Source organism: Pleurodeles waltl, chromosome 5, assembly GCF_031143425.1.
Source record: "Pleurodeles waltl isolate 20211129_DDA chromosome 5, aPleWal1.hap1.20221129, whole genome shotgun sequence".
Taxonomy (NCBI): domain Eukaryota; kingdom Metazoa; phylum Chordata; class Amphibia; order Caudata; family Salamandridae; genus Pleurodeles; species Pleurodeles waltl.
The window spans coordinates 1,873,766,884-1,873,788,385 of NC_090444.1; the positions used below are offsets into that span (position 1 = coordinate 1,873,766,884).

At 48.9% G+C, this 21,502-nt stretch overlaps 1 protein-coding gene across 1 annotated transcript in view; it reads left to right on the top strand.

Annotated features, from left to right (window-relative positions):
- Window positions 1–21,502, top strand: part of PEX6 (peroxisomal biogenesis factor 6) — a 203,915-nt gene that overhangs the window by 48,635 nt on the left and 133,778 nt on the right. The window contains exon 6 of the mRNA XM_069236435.1: window positions 5,355–5,466. Within this exon, the coding sequence (XP_069092536.1) occupies window positions 5,355–5,466 (112 nt within the window). The remainder of the gene's footprint in view (window positions 1–5,354; window positions 5,467–21,502) is intronic.

Genomic DNA, 21,502 nt, shown 5'->3' on the forward strand with positions numbered 1-21,502 from the left:
GTGCTCACGTGTGTCCACATGAATGTGTGATTTATGAATGGACTTGTGTTTGTTGGAGCTCATGTGTATCCATGTGAATGTGTGGTTTGTGAATGGACTCGTGAGTGTTGGTTCTCGTGTGTATCCATGTGAATGTATGATTTGTGAGTGGACCGTGAGTGTTGGTGCTCATGTGTGTCCATGTAAATGTGTGATTTGTGAATGGACTCATGAATGTTGGTGCTCACGTGTGTTCGTGTGAATGTATGATTTGTGAATGGACTTGAGTTTTGGTGCTCACGTGTTTCCATGGGAATGTTTGATTTGTGAATGGACTCGTGGGTGTTGGTGCTCACGTTTGTCCATGTGAATTTGTGAATGGACCAGTGAGTTTGGTGCTCATGTGTATCCATGTGAATGTGTGATTTGTGAATGGACTTGTGAGTGTTGGTGCCACCTATGTCCACGTGAATGTGTGATTTGTGAATGGACTCGTGAGTGTTGGTGCTCACGTGTTTCCATGTGAATGTGTGATTTGTGAATGGACTCGTGAGTGTTGGTGCTCACGTGTGTCCATGTGAATGTGTGATTTGTGAATGGACTCGTGAGTGTTGATGCTCACGTGTGTCCACGTGAATGTGTGATTTATGAATGGACTCGTGTTTGTTGGAGCTCACATGTTTCCATGTGAATGTGTGATTTGTGAATGGACTCGTGAGTGTTGGTGCTCACGTGTGTCCATGTGAATGTGTGATTTGTGAATGGACTTGTGAGTGTTGGTGCTCACGTGTGTCCATGTGAATGTGTGATTTGTGAATGGACTCGTGAGTGTTGGTGCTCACGTGTCTCCATGTGAATGTGTCATTTGTGGATGGACTTGAGTGTTGGTGCTCACGTATGTCCATGTGAATGTGTGATTTGTGAATGGATCGTGAGTGTTGGTGCTCACGTGTGTCCATGTGAATATGTGATTTGTGAATGGACTCGTGAGTGTTGGTGCTCACGTGTCTCCATGTGAATGTGTGATTTGTGAATGGACTTGAGTGTTGGTGCTCACGTATGTCCATGTGAATGTTTAATTTCTGAATGGACTTGAGTGTTGGTGCTCAAGTTTGTCCATGTGAGTGTCTGATTTGTGAATGGACTCGTGAATGTTGGTGCTCACGTGTGTCCATGTGAATATGTGATTTGTGAATGGACTCGTGAGTGTTGGTGTTCACGTGTCTCCATGTGAATGTGTGATTTGTGAATGGACTTGAGTGTTGGTGCTCACGTATGTCCATGTGAATGTTTAATTTCTGAATGGACTTGAGTGTTGGTGCTCAAGTTTGTCCATGTGAGTGTCTGATTTGTGAATGGACTCGTGAATGTTAGTGCTCACGTGTGTCCATGTGAATGTGTGATTTATGAATGGACTCTTGAGTGTTGGTTCTCACATGTGTCCATGTGAATGTGTGATTTATGAATGGACTCGTGAGTGTTGGTGCTCATGTATGTCCAGGTGAATGTGTGATTTGTGAATGGACTCGTGAGTGTTGGTGCCACCTATGTCCATGTGAATGTGTAATTTGTGAATGGACTTGTGAGTGTTGGTGCTCATGTGTGTCCATGTAAATGTGTGATTTGTGAATGGATATTGAGTGTTGGTGCTCACGTGTGTCCATGTGAATGTGTGACTTGACCATGAGTGTTGCTACTCATGTGTGTCCATGTGAATGTGTGATTTGTGAATGGACTCGTGAGTGTTGGTGCCAACTATGTCCATGTGAGTGTGTGATTTGTGAATGGACTCGTGAGTGTTGGTGCTCACGTGTTTCCATGTGAATGTGTGATTTGTGAATGGACTCGTGAGTGTTTGTGCTCACGTGTGTCCATGTGAATGTGTGATTTGTGAATGGACTCATGAGTGTTGGTGCTCACGTGTGTCCACGTGAATGTGTGAATTTGTTGGAGCTCACGTGTATCCATGTGAATGTGTGGTTTGTGAATGGACTCGTGAGTGTTGGTTCTCGTGTGTATCCATGTGAATGTGTGATTTGTGAATGGACTTGTGAGTGTTGGTGCTCATGTGTGTCCATGTAAATGTGTGATTTGTGAATGGATAGTGAGTGTTGGTGCTCACGTATGATTTGTGAATGGACTCGTGGGTGTTGGTGCTCATGTGTGTCCATGTGAATGTATGATTTGTGAATGGACTCGTGAGTGTTGGTGCTCACGTGTGTCCATGTGAATGTGTGATTTGTGAATGGACTCGTGAGTGTTGATGCTCACGTGTGTCCAAGTGAATCTGTGATTTATGAATGGACTCGTGTTTGTTGGAGCTCACATGTTTCCATGTGAATGTGTGATTTGTGAATGGACTCGTGAGTGTTGGTGCTCACGTGTCTCCATGTGAATGTGTCATTTGTGGATGGACTTGAGTGTTGGTGCTCACGTATGTCCATGTGAATGTGTGATTTGTGAATGGATCGTGAGTGTTGGTGCTCACGTGTGTCCATGTGAATATGTGATTTGTGAATGGACTCGTGAGTGTTGGTGCTCACGTGTCTCCATGTGAATGTGTGATTTGTGAATGGACTTGAGTGTTGGTGCTCACGTATGTCCATGTGAATGTTTAATTTCTGAATGGACTTGAGTGTTGGTGCTCAAGTTTGTCCATGTGAGTGTCTGATTTGTGAATGGACTCGTGAATGTTGGTGCTCACGTGTGTCCATGTGAATGTGTGATTTATGAATGGACTCTTGAGTGTTGGTTCTCACATGTGTCCATGTGAATGTGTGATTTATGAATGGACTCGTGAGTGTTGGTGCTCATGTATGTCCAGGTGAATGTGTGATTTGTGAATGGACTCGTGAGTGTTGGTGCCAGCTATGTCCATGTGAATGTGTAATTTGTGAATGGACTTGTGAGTGTTGGTGCTCATGTGTGCCCATGTAAATGTGTGATTTGTGAATGGATATTGAGTGTTGGTGCTCACGTGTGTCCATGTGAATGTGTGACTTGACCATGAGTGTTGGTACTCATGTGTGTCCATGTGAATGTGTGATTTGTGAATGGACTCGTGAGTGTTGGTGCCAACTATGTCCATGTGAGTGTGTGATTTGTGAATGGACTCGTGAGTGTTGGTGCTCACGTGTTTCCATGTGAATGTGTGATTTGTGAATGGACTCGTGAGTGTTTGTGCTCACGTGTGTCCATGTGAATGTGTGATTTGTGAATGGACTCATGAGTGTTGGTGCTCACGTGTGTCCACGTGAATGTGTGAATTTGTTGGAGCTCACGTGTATCCATGTGAATGTGTGGTTTGTGAATGGACTCGTGAGTGTTGGTTCTCGTGTGTATCCATGTGAATGTGTGATTTGTGAATGGACTTGTGAGTGTTGGTGCTCACGTGTGTCCATGTAAATGTGTGATTTGTGAATGGATAGTGAGTGTTGGTGCTCACGTATGATTTGTGAATGGACTCGTGGGTGTTGGTGCTCATGTGTGTCCATGTGAATGTATGATTTGTGAATGGACTCGTGAGTGTTGGTGCTCACGTGTGTCCATGTGAATGTGTGACTTGACCATGAGTGTTGGTACTCATGTGTGTCCATGTGAATGTGTGATTTGTAAATGGACTTGTGAGTGTTGGTGCCACCTATGTCCATGTGAGTGTGTGACTTGTGAATGGACCCAGGAGTGTTTGGGCTCACGTGTATCCATGTGAATGTGTGATTTGTGAATGGACTCGTGAATGTTGGTTCTCGTGTGTATCCATTTGAATGTGTGATTTGTGAATGGACTCGTGAGTGTTGGTGTTCAAGTGTGTCCATGTCAATGTATAATTTGTGAATGGAATCATGAGTTGGTGCTCACGTGTGTCCATGTGAATGTGTGATTTGTGAATGGACTGTGAATGTTGGTGCTCACGTATGATTTGTGAATGGACTCGTGACTGTTGGTGCTCATGTGTGTCCATGTGAATGTGTGATTTGTGAATGGACTCGTGAGTGTTGGTGCTCACGTGTGTTCATGTGAATGTGTGATTTGTGAATGGACTTGTGAGTGTTGGTGCTCACGTGTGTTTATGTGAATGTGTGATTTGTGAATGGACCCTTGAGTGTTGGTGCTCACGTGTCCACGTGAATGTGTGATTTGTAAATGGACTCGTTAGTGTTGGTGCTCATGTGTCTCCGTGGAGTAGTATGGCTCTGGTATGAGACTTGTGGACTGGTTTGGCACTGGTATGAGACGTGTGGACTGGTATGGCACTTGTATGAGATGTGTGGACTAGTTTAGCACTGGTATGAGATGTATGCGAACTAGTTTGGCACTGGTATGAGATGTGTGGACTGGTATGGCACTGGTATGAGACGTGTGGACTGGTATGGCACTGGTATGAGACGTGTGGACTGGTTTGGCACTGGTATGAGACGTGTGGACTAGTTTGGCACTGGTATGAGACGTGTGGACTAGTTTGGCACTGGTATGAGATGTGTGGACTAGTTTGGCACTGGTATGAGACGTGTGGACTAGTTTGGCACTGGTACGAGACATGTGGGCACTAGTTTGCCACTGGTATGAGACGTGTGGACTAGTTTGGCACTGGTATGAGATGTATGGGCACTAGTATGGCACTGGTATGAGACGTGTGGACTGGTATGGCACTGGTATGAGACGTGTGGACTAGTTTGGCACTGGTATGAGATGTATGGGGACTAGTATGGCACTGGTATGAGATGTGTGGACTAGTTTGGCACTGGTATGAGATGTGTGGACTAGTTTGGCACTGGTATGAGATGTATGGGGACTAGTATGGCACTGGTATGAGACGTGTGGACTGGTATGGCACTGGTATGAGATGTGTGGACTAGTGTAGCACTGGTATGAGATGTATGGGGACTAGTTTGGCACTGGTATAAGATGTGTGGACTGGTATGGCACTGGTATGAGATGTGTGGACTGGTATGGCACTGGTATGAGACGTGTGGACTGGTATGGCACTGGTATGAGACGTGTGGACTGGTTTAGCACTGGTATGAGATGTGTGGACTGGTTTGGCACTGGTATGAGACGTGTGGACTGGTTTGGCACTGGTATGAGACGTGTGGACTAGTTTGGCACTGGTATGAGACGTGTGGACTAGTTTGGCACTGGTATGAGACGTATGGACTAGTTTGGCACTGGTATGAGATGTATGGGTACTAGTTTGGCACTGGTACGAGATGTGTGGACTGGTTTGGCATTAGTATGAGACATATGGACTGGTATGGCACTGGTATGAGTTGCACAGGTGCCTTTCAGCCTGATGGGTAGGTTTGAGTGACAGCCTTGGACCAAGCTTCCCATGTTCTGAGTAGTTTTGGTGATAGATGTGTAACTTGTCTTCACAGTGTGTCAGACCTGCATGGAGGGGGAAGGATCCTCTTCTCTGGACCTAGCGGCAGTGGCAAGACGACAGCTGTGCGCGCTGCCTGCAGCCGGCTGAGCCTCCATTTGTACCAGGTGAGTGTCAGAGGAGCTGTCAGTTGACTGGGGGTACCTGGGACAAGTACTCCTTCCTTTGGCAGTCCTCCTGCACCCCCAGATGTACCCTGACCAGGCTCTTGTCCAAGGAGTCACAACCCCTCCGCTCGGTGCAGCCTGCGTCAGTCCTCGCAGCCTGGATAGAGACATTGGGAGTCACTTTCTCAATGAGGGGTACACTGCGGTACCCCTCGGTTTCAGAGATCAGCTCTGCTGTCTCACAGCGTTAAACAGGAGACCTCCACAACTTCATAGAGCACGGGGAGTGCCCTTGTCCCTGTAACAGGAGTTTCATCTTTATAGGATCAGTGGTGTTAAAACATTCAGCCTCCTGAGTGATGAAGGACTCTTTTCTGTGTTCAGGAAATCTCATTTACTTTATTTTAGAAGTGAGTAAAACTAAAACTAATGTGCTAGATATCACAGTGTCCAACTAATAAGAACAGTTTGTAGCATGTAAAAACCAGCAATCACTCTGTGGAAACGTTCTATGTTCTCAATCGAAGCCTCACCAAATATATTTTAAACTAAATTTATGTTCATTTAAAAACCTCTGTCCATTACTGGCTTGCATTTTGGCAACAGACACCACCCAAATCCTGGTTATAGAATGCAAAGTTCTAAATACTTCATCCGGGTCCCAAAACTTCTTTAATAGAATTGAAATCTAACAGTTTTTGGTAACATTATTTTTTTGTTTTTTATTCATGCAGAGCTCTCCCTACTTTCGAAGTGAGTCCTACAAACAGCTGAGACTTGCAGCTTCGGTCACGTTAGGGCCGTTTCTGAGATCTGTAATGTTTGTTACTAGCTTTTGTAACGCACCGTAGGCCATTGGCTTGATGCCGCTGAAGGTCCTTACCGTAGGACACTTCTAGTTACAAACCTATGTGACTGTTTATGGCATTACTGTGCCTGGTCCTCCTATACCATACATGCTTCATGTTGGCGAACGGATTGTGCTCAACCTGCCACCAAAGTGGGTTCCATTTCACCCCTCCGTCACTTACTGTGTACACCAGATGCCACTTCTTACAGTGTACTACCTTTCACCAAGTCTTCCCTCACAGTCCTAAACCATATTCCCTTTTGTTTAGATTTGCACACAGCCTGCCGTCCCCTAGCCGTGAGCCTCTATGTGTTCATACAAGCCATCCCCTAGCCGTGAGCCTCCATATGTGTTGATACAAGCCGTCCCCTGACTGTGAGCCTCTGTGTTCATACAAGCTGTCCCCTAGCCTGAGCCTCTGTGTTCATACAAGTCGTCCCGTAGCTGTGAGCCTCTATATGTATTCATACAAGCCGTCCCCTAGCCGTGAGCCTCCATATGTGTTCATACAAGCCGTCCCCTAGCCTGGGCCTCTGTGTTCATACAAGTCGTTCCGTATCCGTGAACCTCTATATGTATTCATACAAGCCGTCCCCTAGCCGTGAGCCTCTATGTTCATACAAGCCGTCCCCTAGCCGTGAGCCTCCATATGTGTTCATACAAGCCGTCCCCTAGCCGTGAGCCTCTGTGTTCATACAAGCCGTCCCCTAGCGTGAGCCTCTGTGTTCATAGAAGTCGTCCCGTAGCCTTGAACCTCTATATGTGTTCATACAAGCCGTTCCCTAGCCGTGAGCCTCCATATGTGTTCATACAAGCCGCCCCCTAGCCGTGAGCCTCCATATGTGTTCATACAAGCCGTCCCCTAGCCGTGAGCCTCTATATGTGTTCATACAAGCCGTCTCCTACCCGTGAGCCTCTATATGTATGCATTGGAGTCGTCCCCTAGCCGTGGGCCTCTGTGTGTATTGTAGCCATCCCCTAGCTGTAAACCTGTGTTTGTGTGTGCATTGGAGTCATCCCCTAGCTGCAAGCCTCTGTATGCGTTCATACAAGCTGTCCCCTAGCCGTGAGCCCCTAAATGTATTCACACAAGCCGTCCCCTAGCCGTGAGCTTCTGTGTGTTCATACAAGCCGTCCCCTAGCCGTGAGCCTCTGTGTTCATACAAGCCGTCCTAGCCGTGAGTCTCTGTGTTCATACAAGCTGTCCCCTACCCGTGAGCCTCTGTATCCGTTCATACAAGCCGTCCCCTAGCCGTGAGCCTCTGTGTTCATACAAGCCGTCCCCTAGCCGTGAGCCTCTATGTGTTCATACAAGCTGTCCCCAACCCGTGAGCCTCTGTATGCGTTCATACAAGCCATCCCCTAGCCTCTATATGTATTCACACAAGCCATCCCCTAGCCGTGAGCCTCTGTGTGTTCATACAAGCCGTCCCCTAGCCGCGAGCCTCTGTGTTCATACAAGCCGTCCCCTAGCCGTGAGCCTCCAAATGTGTTCATACAAGCTGTCCCCTGTCTGTGAGCCTCTGTGTTGATACAAGCTGTCCCCTAGCCTGAGCCTCTGTGTTCATACAAGTCGTCCTGTAGCCGTGAGCCTCTATATGTATTCATACAAGCCGTCCCCTAGCCGTGAGCCTCCATATGTGTTCATACAAGCCGTCCCCTAGCCGTGAGCCTCTGTGTTCATACAAGCCGTCCCCTAGCCGTGAGCCTCTATATGTACACATTGGAGCCGTCTCCTAGCCGTGAGCCTCTGTGTTCATACAAGTCGCCCCGTAGCCGTGAGCCTCTATGTGTGTTCATACAAGTCGTCCCCTAGCCGTGAGCCTCCATACGTGTTCATACAAGCCGTCCCCTGACTGTGAGCCTCTGTGTTCATACAAGCTGTCCCCTAGCCTGAGCATCTGTGTTCATACAAGTCGTCCCGTAGCCGTGAGCCTCTGTGTTCATACAAGCCATCCCCTAGCCGTGAGCCCCTATATGTGTTCATACAAGCCATCCCCTAGCCGTGAGCCCCTATATGTGTTCATACAAGCCATCCCCTATCCGTGAGCCTCTATGTGTTCATACAATCCGTCCCCTAGCCTTGAGCTTCTCTGTGTTCATGCATGCCGTCCACTAGCTGTGAGCCTCTGTGTGTTCATACAAGCCGTCCCCTATCCTTGTGCCCCTATATGTGTTCATACAAGCCGTCCCCTAGCCGTGAGCCTCCATATGTGTTCATACAAGCCGTCCCCTGACTGTGAGCCTCTGTGTTCATTAAAGCTGTCCCCTAGCCTGAGCCTCTGTGTTCATACAAGTCGTCCCGTAGCCGTGAGCCTCTATATGTATTCATAAAAGCCGTCCCCTAGCCGTGAGCCTCCATATGCGTTCATACAAGCTGTCCCCTATCTGTGAGCCTCTGTGTTCATACAAGCCGTCCCCTAGCTATGAGCCTCTGTGTTCATACAAGTCGTCCCGTAGCCGTGAACCTCTGTATGTGTTCATACAAGCCGTCCCCTAGCTGTGAGCCTCTGTGTGTTCATACAAGCTGTCTGTAGGAAGTTGGCTCTGTATTTGCTATTTCAAAGTAAGGAATAGCATGCACAGAGTCCAAGGGTTCCCCTTAGAGGTAAAATAGTGGTAAAAAGAGATAATACTAATGCTCTATTTTGTGGTAGTGTGGTCGAGCAGTAGGCTTATCCAAGGAGTAGTGTTAAGCATTTGTTGTACATACACATAGACAATAAATGAGGTACACACACTCAGAGACAAATCCAGCCAATAGGTTTTGTTATAGAAAAATATCTTTTCTCAGTTTATTTTAAGAACCACAGGTTCAAATTTCACATGTAATAGCTTGTTTGAAAGGTATTGCAGGTAAGTACTCTAGGAACTTTGAATCATTACATTAGTGTAAGGAAATGCCTCCTTGGCATGGTTGCCCCCTGACTTTTTGCCTTTGCTGATGCTATGTTTACAATTGAAAGTGTGCTGAGGCCTGCTAACCAGGCCCCAGCACCAGTGTTCTTTCCCTAACCTGTACTTTTGTATCCACAATTGGCAGACCCTGGCATCCAGATAAGTCCCTTGTAACTGGTACTCCTAGTACCAAGGGCCCTGATGCCAAGGAAGGTCTCTAAGGGCTGCAGCATGTCTTATGCCACCCTGGAGACCTCTCACTCAGCACAGACACACTGCTTGCCAGCTTGTGTGTGCTAGTGAGAACAAAACGAGTAAGTCGACATGGCACTCCCCTCAGGGTGCCATGCCAGCCTCTCACTGCCTATGCAAGTATAGGTCAGTCACCCCTCTAGCAGGCCTTACAGCCCTAAGGCAGGGTGCACTATACCATAGGTGAGGGTACCAATGCATGAGCATGGTACCCCTACAGTGTCTAAACAAAACCTTAGACATTGTAAGTGCAGGGTAGCCATAAGAGTATATGGTCTGGGAGTTTGTCAAACACGAACTCCACAGCACCATAATGGCTACACTGAAAACTGGGAAGTTTGGTATCAAACTTCTCAGCACAATAAATGCACACTGATGCCAGTGTACATTTTATTGCAAAATACACCCCAGAGGGCACCTTAGAGGTGCCCCCTGAAACTTAACCGACTATCTGTGTAGGCTGACTAGTTCCAGCAGCCTGCCACACTAGAGACATGTTGCTGGCCCCATGGGGAGAGTGCCTTTGTCACTCTGAGGCCAGTAACAAAGCCTGCACTGGGTGGAGATGCTAACACCTCCCCCAGGCAGGAGCTGTAACACCTGGCGGTGAGCCTCAAAGGCTCACCCCTTTGTCACAGCACCGCAGGACACTCCAGCTAGTGGAGTTGCCCGCCCCCTCCGGCCCCGGCCTCCAACTTTTGGCGGCAAGGCCGGAGAAAATAATGAGAATAACAAGGAGGAGTCACTGGCCAGTCAGGACAGCCCCTAAGGTGTCCTGAGCTGAGGTGACTCTAACTTTTAGAAATCCTCCATCTTGCAGATGGAGGATTCCCCCAATAGGGTTAGGATTGTGACCCCCTCCCCTTGGGAGGAGGCACAAAGAGGGTGTACCCACCCTCAGGGCTAGTAGCCATTGGCTACTAACCCCCCAGACCTAAACACGCCCTTAAATTTAGTATTTAAGGGCTACCCTGAACCCTAGAAAATTAGATTCCTGCAACAACAAGAAGAAGGACTGCCCAGCTGAAAACCCCTGCAGAGGAAGACCAGAAGACAACAACTGCCTTGGCTCCAGAAACTCACCGGCCTGTCTCCTGCCTTCCAAAGAACTCTGCTCCAGCGACGCCTTCCAAAGGGACCAGCGACCTCTGCATCCTCTGAGGACTTCCCTGCTTCGACGACGACAAGAAACTCCCGAGGACAGCGGACCTGCTCCAAAAAGACTGCAACTTTGTTTCAAGAAGCAGCTTTAAAGAACCCTGCAACTCCCCGCAAGAAGCGTGAGACTTGCAACACTGCACCCGGCGACCCCGACTCGGCTGGTGGAGAACCAACACCTCAGGGAGGACCCCCGGACTACTCTACGACTGTGAGTACCAAAACCTGTCCCCCCTGAGCCCCCACAGCGCCGCCTGCAGAGGGAATCCCGAGGCTTCCCCTGACCGCGACTCTCTGAAACCTAAGTCCCGATGCCTGGAAAAGACCCTGCACCCGCAGCCCCCAGGACCTGAAGGACCGGACTTTCACTGCAGAAGTGACCCCCAGGAGTCCCTCTCCCTTGCCCAAGTGGAGGTTTCCCCGAGGAAGCCCCCCCTTGCCTGCCTGCAGCGCTGAAGAGATCCCTTGATCTCTCATTGACTAACATTGCGAACCCGACGCTTGTTCTAACACTGCACCCGGCCGCCCCCGCGCCGCTGAGGGTGAAATTTCTGTGTGGGCTTGTGTCCCCCCCGGTGCCCTACAAAACCCCCCTGGTCTGCCCTCCGAAGACGCGGGTACTTACCTGCAAGCAGACCGGAACCGGGGCACCCCCTTCTCTCCATTCTAGCCTATGCGTTTTGGGCACCACTTTGGACTCTGCACCTGACCGGCCCTGAGCTGCTGGTGTGGTGACTTTGGGGTTGCTCTGAACCCCCAACGGTGGGCTACCTTGGACCAAGAACTGAACCCTGTAAGTGTCTTACTTACCTGGTAAAACTAACAAAAACTTACCTCCCCCAGGAACTGTGAAAATTGCACTGTGTCCACTTTTAAAACAGCTATTTGTGAATAACTTGAAAAGTATACATGCAATTGAAATGATTCAAAGTTCCTAATGTACTTACCTACAATACCTTTCAAACAAGATATTACATGTTAAATTTGAACCTGTGGTTCTTAAAATAAACTAAGAAAAGATATTTTTCTATAACAAAACCTATTGGCTGGATTTGTCTCTGAGTGTGTGTACCTCATTTATTGTCTATGTGTATGTACAACAAATGCTTAACACTACTCCTTGGATAAGCCTACTGCTCGACCACACTACCACAAAATAGAGCATTAGTATTATCTATTTTTACCACTATTTTACCTCTAAGGGGAACCCTTGGACTCTGTGCATGCTATTCCTTACTTTGAAATAGCACATACAGAGCCAACTTCCTACATTGGTGGATCAGCGGTGGGGTACAAGACTTTGCATTTGCTGGACTACTCAGCCAATACCTGATCACACGACAAATTCCAAAATTGTCATTAGAAATTGATTTTTGCAATTTGAAAAGTTTTCTAAATTCTTAAAAGTCCTGCTAGGGCCTTGTGTTAGTCCCTGTTAGCATTTCTTTTAGAGTTTAAAAGTTTGTTAAAAGTTTGAATTAGATTCTAGAACCAGTTTTAGATTCTTAAAAAGTATTCCAACTTTTAGAAGCAAAATGTCTAGCACAGATGTGACTGTGGTGGAATTCGACACCACACCTTACCTCCATCTACAGATGAGAGAGCTAAGGTCACTCTGTAAACTAAAGAAAATAACAATGGGCCCCAAACCTACCAAAATACAGCTCCAGGAGCTTTTGGCAGAGTTTGAAAAGGCCAACCCCTCTGAGGGTGGCAACTCAGAGGATGAAGATAGTGACTTGGAGGGAAATTCCCCCCCTCCAGTCCTACTTAGGGAGAGCAGGGCTTCTCAAGCCCTGACTCCACAAATAATAGTCAGAGATGCTGGTTCCCTCACAGGAGGGACCAACAACTCTGAAATCACTGAGGATAACCCCAGTGAAGAGGACATCCAGTTAGCCAGGATGGCCAAAAGATTGGCTTTGGAAAGACAGATCCTAGCCATAGAGAGGGAAAGACAAGAGATGGGCCTAGGACCCATCAATGGTGGCAGCAACATAAATAGGGTCAGAGATTCTCCTGACATGTTGAAAATCCCTAAAGGGATTGTAACTAAATATGAAGATGGTGATGACATCACCAAATGGTTCACAGCTTTTGAGAGGGCTTGTGTAACCAGAAAAGTGAACAGATCTCACTGGGGTGCTCTCCTTTGGGAAATGTTCACAGGAAAGTGTAGGGATAGACTCCTCACACTCTCTGGAAAAGATGCAGAATCTTATGACCTCATGAAGGGTACCCTGATTGAGGGCTTTGGATTCTCCACTGAGGAGTATAGGATTAGATTCAGGGGGGCTCAAAAATCCTCGAGCCAGACCTGGGTTGACTTTGTAGACTACTCAGTAAAAACACTAGATGGTTGGATTCAAGGCAGTGGTGTAAGTAATTATGATGGGCTGTACAATTTATTTGTGAAAGAACACCTGTTAAGTAATTGTTTCAATGACAAACTGCATCAGCATCTGGTAGACCTAGGACCAATTTCTCCCCAAGAATTGGGAAAGAAGGCGGACCATTGGGTCAAGACTAGGGTGTCCAAAACTTCCACAGGGGGTGACCAAAAGAAAGGGGTCACAAAACCTCCCCAGGGGAAAGGTGGTGAGACAACCAAAACTAAAAATAGTAAAGAGTCTTCTACAGGCCCCCAAAAACCTGCACAGGAGGGTGGGCCCAGAGCCTCTTCACAAAACAATCCTGGGTACAAGGGTAAAAACTTTGATCCCAAAAAGGCCTGGTGTCGAAACTGTAGTCAGTCTGGACACCAAACTGGAGACAAGGCCTGTCCCAAGAAAAGTTCCACTCCAAACTCCAATCCAGGTAACACTGGAATGGCTAGTCTCCAAGTGGGATCAACAGTGTGCCCAGAGCAAATCAGGGTCCACACTGAAGCTACTCTAGTCTCTGAGGGTGGGGTGGATTTAGCCACACTAGCTGCCTGGCCGCCTAACATGCAAAAATACAGGCAGCAGCTCTTTATTAATGGGACAAGTGTAGAGGGCCTGAGGGATACAGGTGCCAGTGTCACCATGGTGACAGAGAAACTGGTTTCCCCTGGCCAATACCTGACTGGAAAAACTTATACAGTCACCAATGCTGACAATCAAACTAAAGCACATCCCATGGCAATGGTAACTTTAGAATGGGGAGGGGTCAATGGCCTGAAACAGGTGGTGGTCTCCTCAAACATCCCAGTAGACTGTCTGCTTGGAAATGACCTGGAGTCCTCAGCATGGGCTGAGGTAGAACTAAACACCCATGCAGCCATGCTGGGTATCCCTGAACTGGTGTGTGTAAAAACAAGAGCACAGTGCAAGGCACAGGGTGAAAAAGTAGAGCTGGAGTCTGGAAAAATGGCCCAGCCTACCAAGAGAAAAGGAAAGTCAGTTGGGAAACCAACTGCAACACAGTCAGAAAAAGGGAACCTCTCTTCTCAGAAAGAAGTTCTGCCCTCTGAGGGAACTGAGCCTTTGGAGCTTGAACCTTATCAGGTTGAGCTCTTAGGCCCAGGGGGACCCTCAAGGGAGGAGCTGTGTAAGGGACAAGAAACCTGTCCCTCTCTTGAAGGCCTTAGGCAGCAAGCTGCTGAAGAGTCCAAGGGCAAGAAAAATGGAACACATAGGGTCTATTGGGAAGATGGACTCCTGTACACTGAGGCCAGAGACCCCAAACCTGGTACCACTAGGAGAGTGGTAGTGCCTCAGTCGTTCAGAGAGTTTATTCTGACCTTAGCCCATGATATTCCCCTTGCTGGGCATTTGGGACAAACCAAGACGTGGGAGAGGTTAGTCAACCACTTCTACTGGCCCAATATGTCCCAGAAGGTTAAGGAGTTTTGCCTCTCCTGCCCCACCTGTCAATCCAGTGGTAAGACAGGTGGGCACCCAAAGGCCCCCCTCATTCCACTTCCAGTGGTGGGGGTCCCCTTTGAAAGAGTGGGTGTGGACATAGTTGGTCCACTGGAACCTCCCACAGCCTCAGGAAATATGTACATCCTAGTAGTAGTGGATCATGCTACTAGGTATCCTGAAGCTATTCCCCTTAGGTCGACTACTGCCCCTGCAGTAGCCAAGGCCCTCATTGGTATCTTTACCAGAGTGGGTTTCCCTAAGGAGGTGGTGTCTGACAGAGGTACCAACTTCATGTCAGCATACCTAAAACACATGTGGAATGAGTGTGGAGTGACTTACAAATTCACTACACCATACCATCCACAAACTAATGGCTTAGTTGAGAGATTCAACAAGACATTAAAAGGCATGATCATGGGGCTCCCAGAAAAACTCAAAAGGAGATGGGATGTCCTCTTGCCATGTCTGCTTTTTGCTTACAGAGAGGTGCCACAGAAGGGAGTAGGATTCTCACCCTTTGAACTTCTGTTTGGTCACCCTGTAAGGGGACCACTTGCTCTTGTTAAAGAAGGCTGGGAGAGACCTCTTCATGAGCCTAAACAAGACATAGTGGACTATTTACTTGGCCTTCGCTCTAGAATGGCAGAGTACATGGAAAAGGCAACCAAAAACCTTGAGGCCAGCCAACAGCTCCAGAAGTTTTGGTATGACCAAAAGGCTGCACTGGTTGAGTTCCAACCAGGGCAGAAAGTCTGGGTTCTGGAGCCTGTGGCTCCCAGGGCACTCCAGGACAAATGGAGTGGCCCTTACCCAGTGCTAGAAAGGAAGAGTCAGGTCACCTACCTGGTGGACCTGGGCACAAACAGGAGCCCCAAGAGGGTGATCCATGTGAACCGCCTTAAGCTCTTCCACGACAGGGCTGATGTAAATCTGTTGATGGTAACAGATGAGGATCAGGAGGCAGAGAGTGAACCTCTCCCTGATCTTCTATCATCAGACCCAAAAGATGGCTCAGTAGATGGAGTGATCTACTCAGACACCCTCTCTGGCCAACAGCAAGCTGATTGTAGGAGAGTCCTACAACAGTTTCCTGAACTCTTCTCCTTAACCCCTGGTCAGACACACCTGTGTACCCATGATGTGGACACAGGAGACAGCATGCCTGTCAAAAACAAAATCTTTAGACAGTCTGACCATGTTAAGGAAAGCATCAAGGTGGAAGTCCACAAGATGCTGGAATTGGGAGTAATTGAGCGCTCTGACAGCCCCTGGGCTAGCCCAGTGGTCTTAGTCCCCAAACCTCACACCAAAGATGGAAAGAAAGAGATGAGGTTTTGTGTGGACTACAGAGGGCTCAATTCTGTCACCAAGACAGATGCTCATCCAATCCCTAGAGCTGATGAGCTCATAGATAAATTAGGTGCTGCCAAATTCTTAAGTACCTTTGACTTGACAGCAGGGTACTGGCAAATAAAAATGGCACCTGGAGCAAAAGAGAAAACAGCATTCTCCACACCTGATGGGCATTACCAGTTTACTGTTATGCCCTTTGGTTTAAAGAATGCCCCTGCCACCTTCCAAAGGTTGGTGAATCAAGTCCTTGCTGGCTTGGAGTCCTTTAGCACAGCTTATCTTGATGATATTGCTGTCTTTAGCTCCACCTGGCAGGATCACCTGGTCCACCTGAAGAAGGTTTTGAAGGCTCTGTAATCTGCAGGCCTCTCTATCAAGGCATCCAAATGCCAGATAGGGCAGGGAACTGTGGTTTACTTGGGCCACCTTGTAGGTGGAGGCCAAGTTCAGCCACTCCAACCCAAGATCCAGACTATTCTGGACTGGGTAGCTCCAAAAACCCAGACTCAAGTCAGGGCATTCATTGGCTTGACTGGGTATTACAGGAGGTTTGTGAAGGGATATGGATCCATTGTGACAGCCCTCACTGAACTCACCTCCAAGAAAATGCCCAAGAAAGTGAACTGGACTGTGGAATGCCAACAGGCCTTTGACACCCTGAAACAAGCAATGTGCTCAGCACCAGTTCTAAAAGCTCCAGATTATTCTAAGCAGTTCATTGTGCAGACAGATGCCTCTGAACATGGGATAGGGGCAGTTTTGTCCCAAACAAATGATGATGGCCTTGACCAGCCTGTTGCTTTCATTAGCAGGAGGTTACTCCCCAGGGAGCAGCGTTGGAGTGCCATTGAGAGGGAGGCCTTTGCTGTGGTTTGGTCCCTGAAGAAGCTGAGACCATACCTCTTTGGGACTCACTTCCTAGTTCAAACTGACCACAGACCTCTCAAATGGCTGATGCAAATGAAAGGTGAAAATCCGAAACTGTTGAGGTGGTCCATCTCCCTACAGGGAATGGACTTTATAGTGGAACACAGACCTGGGACTGCCCATGCCAATGCAGATGGCCTTTCCAGGTTCTTCCACTTAGAAAATGAAGACTCTCTTGGGAAAGGTTAGTCTCATCCTCTTTCGTTTGGGGGGGGTTTGTGTAAGGAAATGCCTCCTTGGCATGGTTGCCCCCTGACTTTTTGCCTTTGCTGATGCTATGTTTACAATTGAAAGTGTGCTGAGGCCTGCTAACCAGGCCCCAGCACCAGTGTTCTTTCCCTAACCTGTACTTTTGTATCCACAATTGGCAGACCCTGGCATCCAGATAAGTCCCTTGTAACTGGTACTCCTAGTACCAAGGGCCCTGATGCCAAGGAAGGTCTCTAAGGGCTGCAGCATGTCTTATGCCACCCTGGAGACCTCTCACTCAGCACAGACACACTGCTTGCCAGCTTGTGTGTGCTAGTGAGAACAAAACGAGTAAGTCGACATGGCACTCCCCTCAGGGTGCCATGCCAGCCTCTCACTGCCTATGCAAGTATAGGTCAGTCACCCCTCTAGCAGGCCTTACAGCCCTAAGGCAGGGTGCACTATACCATAGGTGAGGGTACCAATGCATGAGCATGGTACCCCTACAGTGTCTAAACAAAACCTTAGACATTGTAAGTGCAGGGTAGCCATAAGAGTATATGGTCTGGGAGTTTGTCAAACACGAACTCCACAGCACCATAATGGCTACACTGAAAACTGGGAAGTTTGGTATCAAACTTCTCCGCACAATAAATGCACACTGATGCCAGTGTACATTTTATTGCAAAATACACCCCAGAGGGCACCTTAGAGGTGCCCCCTGAAACTTAACCGACTATCTGTGTAGGCTGACTAGTTCCAGCAGCCTGCCACACTAGAGACATGTTGCTGGCCCCATGGGGAGAGTGCCTTTGTCACTCTGAGGCCAGTAACAAAGCCTGCACTGAGTGGAGATGCTAACACCTCCCCCAGGCAGGAGCTGTAACACCTGGCGGTGAGCCTCAAAGGCTCACCCCTTTGTCACAGCACCGCAGGACACTCCAGCTAGTGGAGTTGCCCGCCCCCTCCGGCCCCGGCCTCCAACTTTTGGCGGCAAGGCCGGAGAAAATAATGAGAATAACAAGGAGGAGTCACTGGCCAGTCAGGACAGCCCCTAAGGTGTCCTGAGCTGAGGTGACTCTAACTTTTAGAAATCCTCCATCTTGCAGATGGAGGATTCCCCCAATAGGGTTATGATTGTGACCCCCTCCCCTTGGGAGGAGGCACAAAGAGGGTGTACCCACCCTCAGGGCTAGTAGCCATTGGCTACTAACCCCCCAGACCTAAACACGCCCTTAAATTTAGTATTTAAGGGCTACCCTGAACCCTAGAAAATTAGATTCCTGCAACAACAAGAAGAAGGACTGCCCAGCTGAAAACCCCTGCAGAGGAAGACCAGAAGACAACAACTGCCTTGGCTCCAGAAACTCACCGGCCTGTCTCCTGCCTTCCAAAGAACTCTGCTCCAGCGACGCCTTCCAAAGGGACCAGCGACCTCTGCATCCTCTGAGGACTGCCCTGCTTCGACGACGACAAGAAACTCCCGAGGACAGCGGACCTGCTCCAAAAAGACTGCAACTTTGTTTCAAGAAGCAGCTTTAAAGAACCCTGCAACTCCCCGCAAGAAGCGTGAGACTTGCAACACTGCACCCGGCGACCCCGACTCGGCTGGTGGAGAACCAACACCTCAGGGAGGACCCCCGGACTACTCTACGACTGTGAGTACCAAAACCTGTCCCCCCTGAGCCCCCACAGCGCCGCCTGCAGAGGGAATCCCGAGGCTTCCCCTGACCGCGACTCTCTGAAACCTAAGTCCCGACGCCTGGAAAAGACCCTGCACCCGCAGCCCCCAGGACCTGAAGGACCGGACTTTCACTGCAGAAGTGACCCCCAGGAGTCCCTCTCCCTTGCCCAAGTGGAGGTTTCCCCGAGGAAGCCCCCCCTTGCCTGCCTGCAGCGCTGAAGAGATCCCTTGATCTCTCATTGACTAACATTGCGAACCCGACGCTTGTTCTAACACTGCACCCGGCCGCCCCCGCGCCGCTGAGGGTGAAATTTCTGTGTGGGCTTGTGTCCCCCCCGGTGCCCTACAAAACCCCCCTGGTCTGCCCTCCGAAGACGCGGGTACTTACCTGCAAGCAGACCGGAACCGGGGCACCCCCTTCTCTCCATTCTAGCCTATGCGTTTTGGGCACCACTTTGGACTCTGCACCTGACCGGCCCTGAGCTGCTGGTGTGGTGACTTTGGGGTTGCTCTGAACCCCCAACGGTGGGCTACCTTGGACCAAGAACTGAACCCTGTAAGTGTCTTACTTACCTGGTAAAACTAACAAAAACTTACCTCCCCCAGGAACTGTGAAAATTGCACTGTGTCCACTTTTAAAACAGCTATTTGTGAATAACTTGAAAAGTATACATGCAATTGAAATGATTCAAAGTTCCTAATGTACTTACCTACAATACCTTTCAAACAAGATATTACATGTTAAATTTGAACCTGTGGTTCTTAAAATAAACTAAGAAAATATATTTTTCTATAACAAAACCTATTGGCTGGATTTGTCTCTGAGTGTGTGTACCTCATTTATTGTCTATGTGTATGTACAACAAATGCTTAACACTACTCCTTGGATAAGCCTACTGCTCGACCACACTACCACAAAATAGAGCATTAGTATTATCTATTTTTACCACTATTTTACCTCTAAGGGGAACCCTTGGACTCTGTGCATGCTATTCCTTACTTTGAAATAGCACATACAGAGCCAACTTCCTACAATTAGCATGAATACTTTTGTCATAAAACACAATAAGCTGTTTTAAAAGTGGACACTTAGTGCAATTTTCAGAGTTCCTGGGGGAGGTAAGTTATTGTTAGTTTTCACAGGTAAGTAACTCACTTACAGTTCTCAGTTTTTGGTCCAAGGTAGCCCACCGTTGGAGGTTCAGAGCCACCCCAAAGTTATCACACCAGCAGCTTAGGGCCGGTCAGGTGCAAAGGTCAAAGAGGTGCCCAAAACACATAGGCTTCAATGGAGAGAAGGGGGTGCCCCGGTTCCGGTCTGCTTGCAGGTAAGTACCCGCGTCTTCGGAGGGCAGACCAGGGGGGTTTTGTAGGGCACCGGGGGGACACAAAGTAGCACAGAAAGTACACCCTCAGCAGCGCGGGGGCGGCCGGGTGCAGTGTGCAAACACGCGTCGGGTTTCCTTCAGGTTTCAATGGGAGACCAAGAGGTCTCTTCAGCGGTGCAGGCTGTCAAGGGGGGGCTTCCTCGGGGTAGCCACCACCTAGGCAAGGGAGAGGGCCTCTTGGGGGTCACTCCTGCACAAAGGTTCCGTTTCTTTAGGCGCTGGGGGCTGCGGGTGCAGGGTCTTTTCCAGTTGTCGGGAAATGGAGTCTAAGACAGTCGCGGTCAGGGGGAGCCTGGGGATTCCCTCTGCAGGCGTCGCTGTGGGGGCTCAGGGGGGGCAACTTTGGTTACTCACAGTCGTAGAGTCGCCGGAGGGTCCTCCCTGAGCTGTTTGTTCTCCACCAGTCGAGTCGGGGTCGCCGGGTGCAGTGTTGCAAGTCTCACGCTTCTTGCGGGGAGTTGCAGGGGTCTTTAAATCTGCTCCTTGTAACAAAGTTGCAGTTCTTTTGGAGCAGTGCCGCTGTCCTCGGGAGTTTCTTGTCTTCTTCGAAGCGGGGCAGTCCTCAGAGGATTCAGAGGTCGCTGGTCCCTTGGAAAGCGTCGCTGGAGCAGGGTTCTTTGGAAGGCAGGAGACAGGCCGGTGAGTTCTGGGGCCAAGGCAGTTGGTGTCTTCTGGTCTTCCTCTGCAGGGGTTTTCAGCTTTGCAGTCCTTCTTCTTGTAGTTGCAGGAATCTAAATCTTTAGGTTCAGGGAAGCCCTTAAATACTAAATTTAAGGGCGTGTTTAGGTCTGGGGGGTTAGTAGCCAATGGCTACTAGCCCTGAGGGTGGGTACACCCTCTTTGTGCCTCCTCCCAAGGGGAGGGGGGTCACATCCCTAATCCTATTGGGGGAATCCTCCATCTGCAAGATGGAGGATTTCTAAAAGTTAGAGTCACCTCAGCTCAGGACACCTTAGGGGCTGTCCTGACTGGCCAGGGACTCCTCCTTGTTATTCTCATTATTTTCTCTGGCCTTGCCGCCAAAAAGTGGGGGCCGGGGCCGGAGGGGGCGGGCAACTCCACTAGCTGGAGTGTCCTGCGGTGCTGTGACAAAGGGGTGAGCCTTTGAGGCTCACCGCCAGGTGTTACAGCTCCTGCCTGGGGGAGGTGTTAGCATCTCCACCCAGTGCAGGCTTTGTTACTGGCCTCAGAGTGACAAAGGCACTCTCCCCATGGGGCCAGCAACATGTCTCTAGTGTGGCAGGCTGCTGGAACCAGTCAGCCTACACAGATAGTCGGTTAAGTTTCAGGGGGCACCTCTAAGGTGCCTTCTGTGGTGTATTTTACAATAAAATGTACACTGGCATCAGTGTGCATTTATTGTGCTGAGAAGTTTGATACCAAACTTTCCAGTCTTCAGTGTAGCCATTATGGTGCTGTGGCGTTCGTGTAAAACAGACTCCCAGACCATATACTCTTATGGCTACCCTGCACTTACAATGTCCAAGGT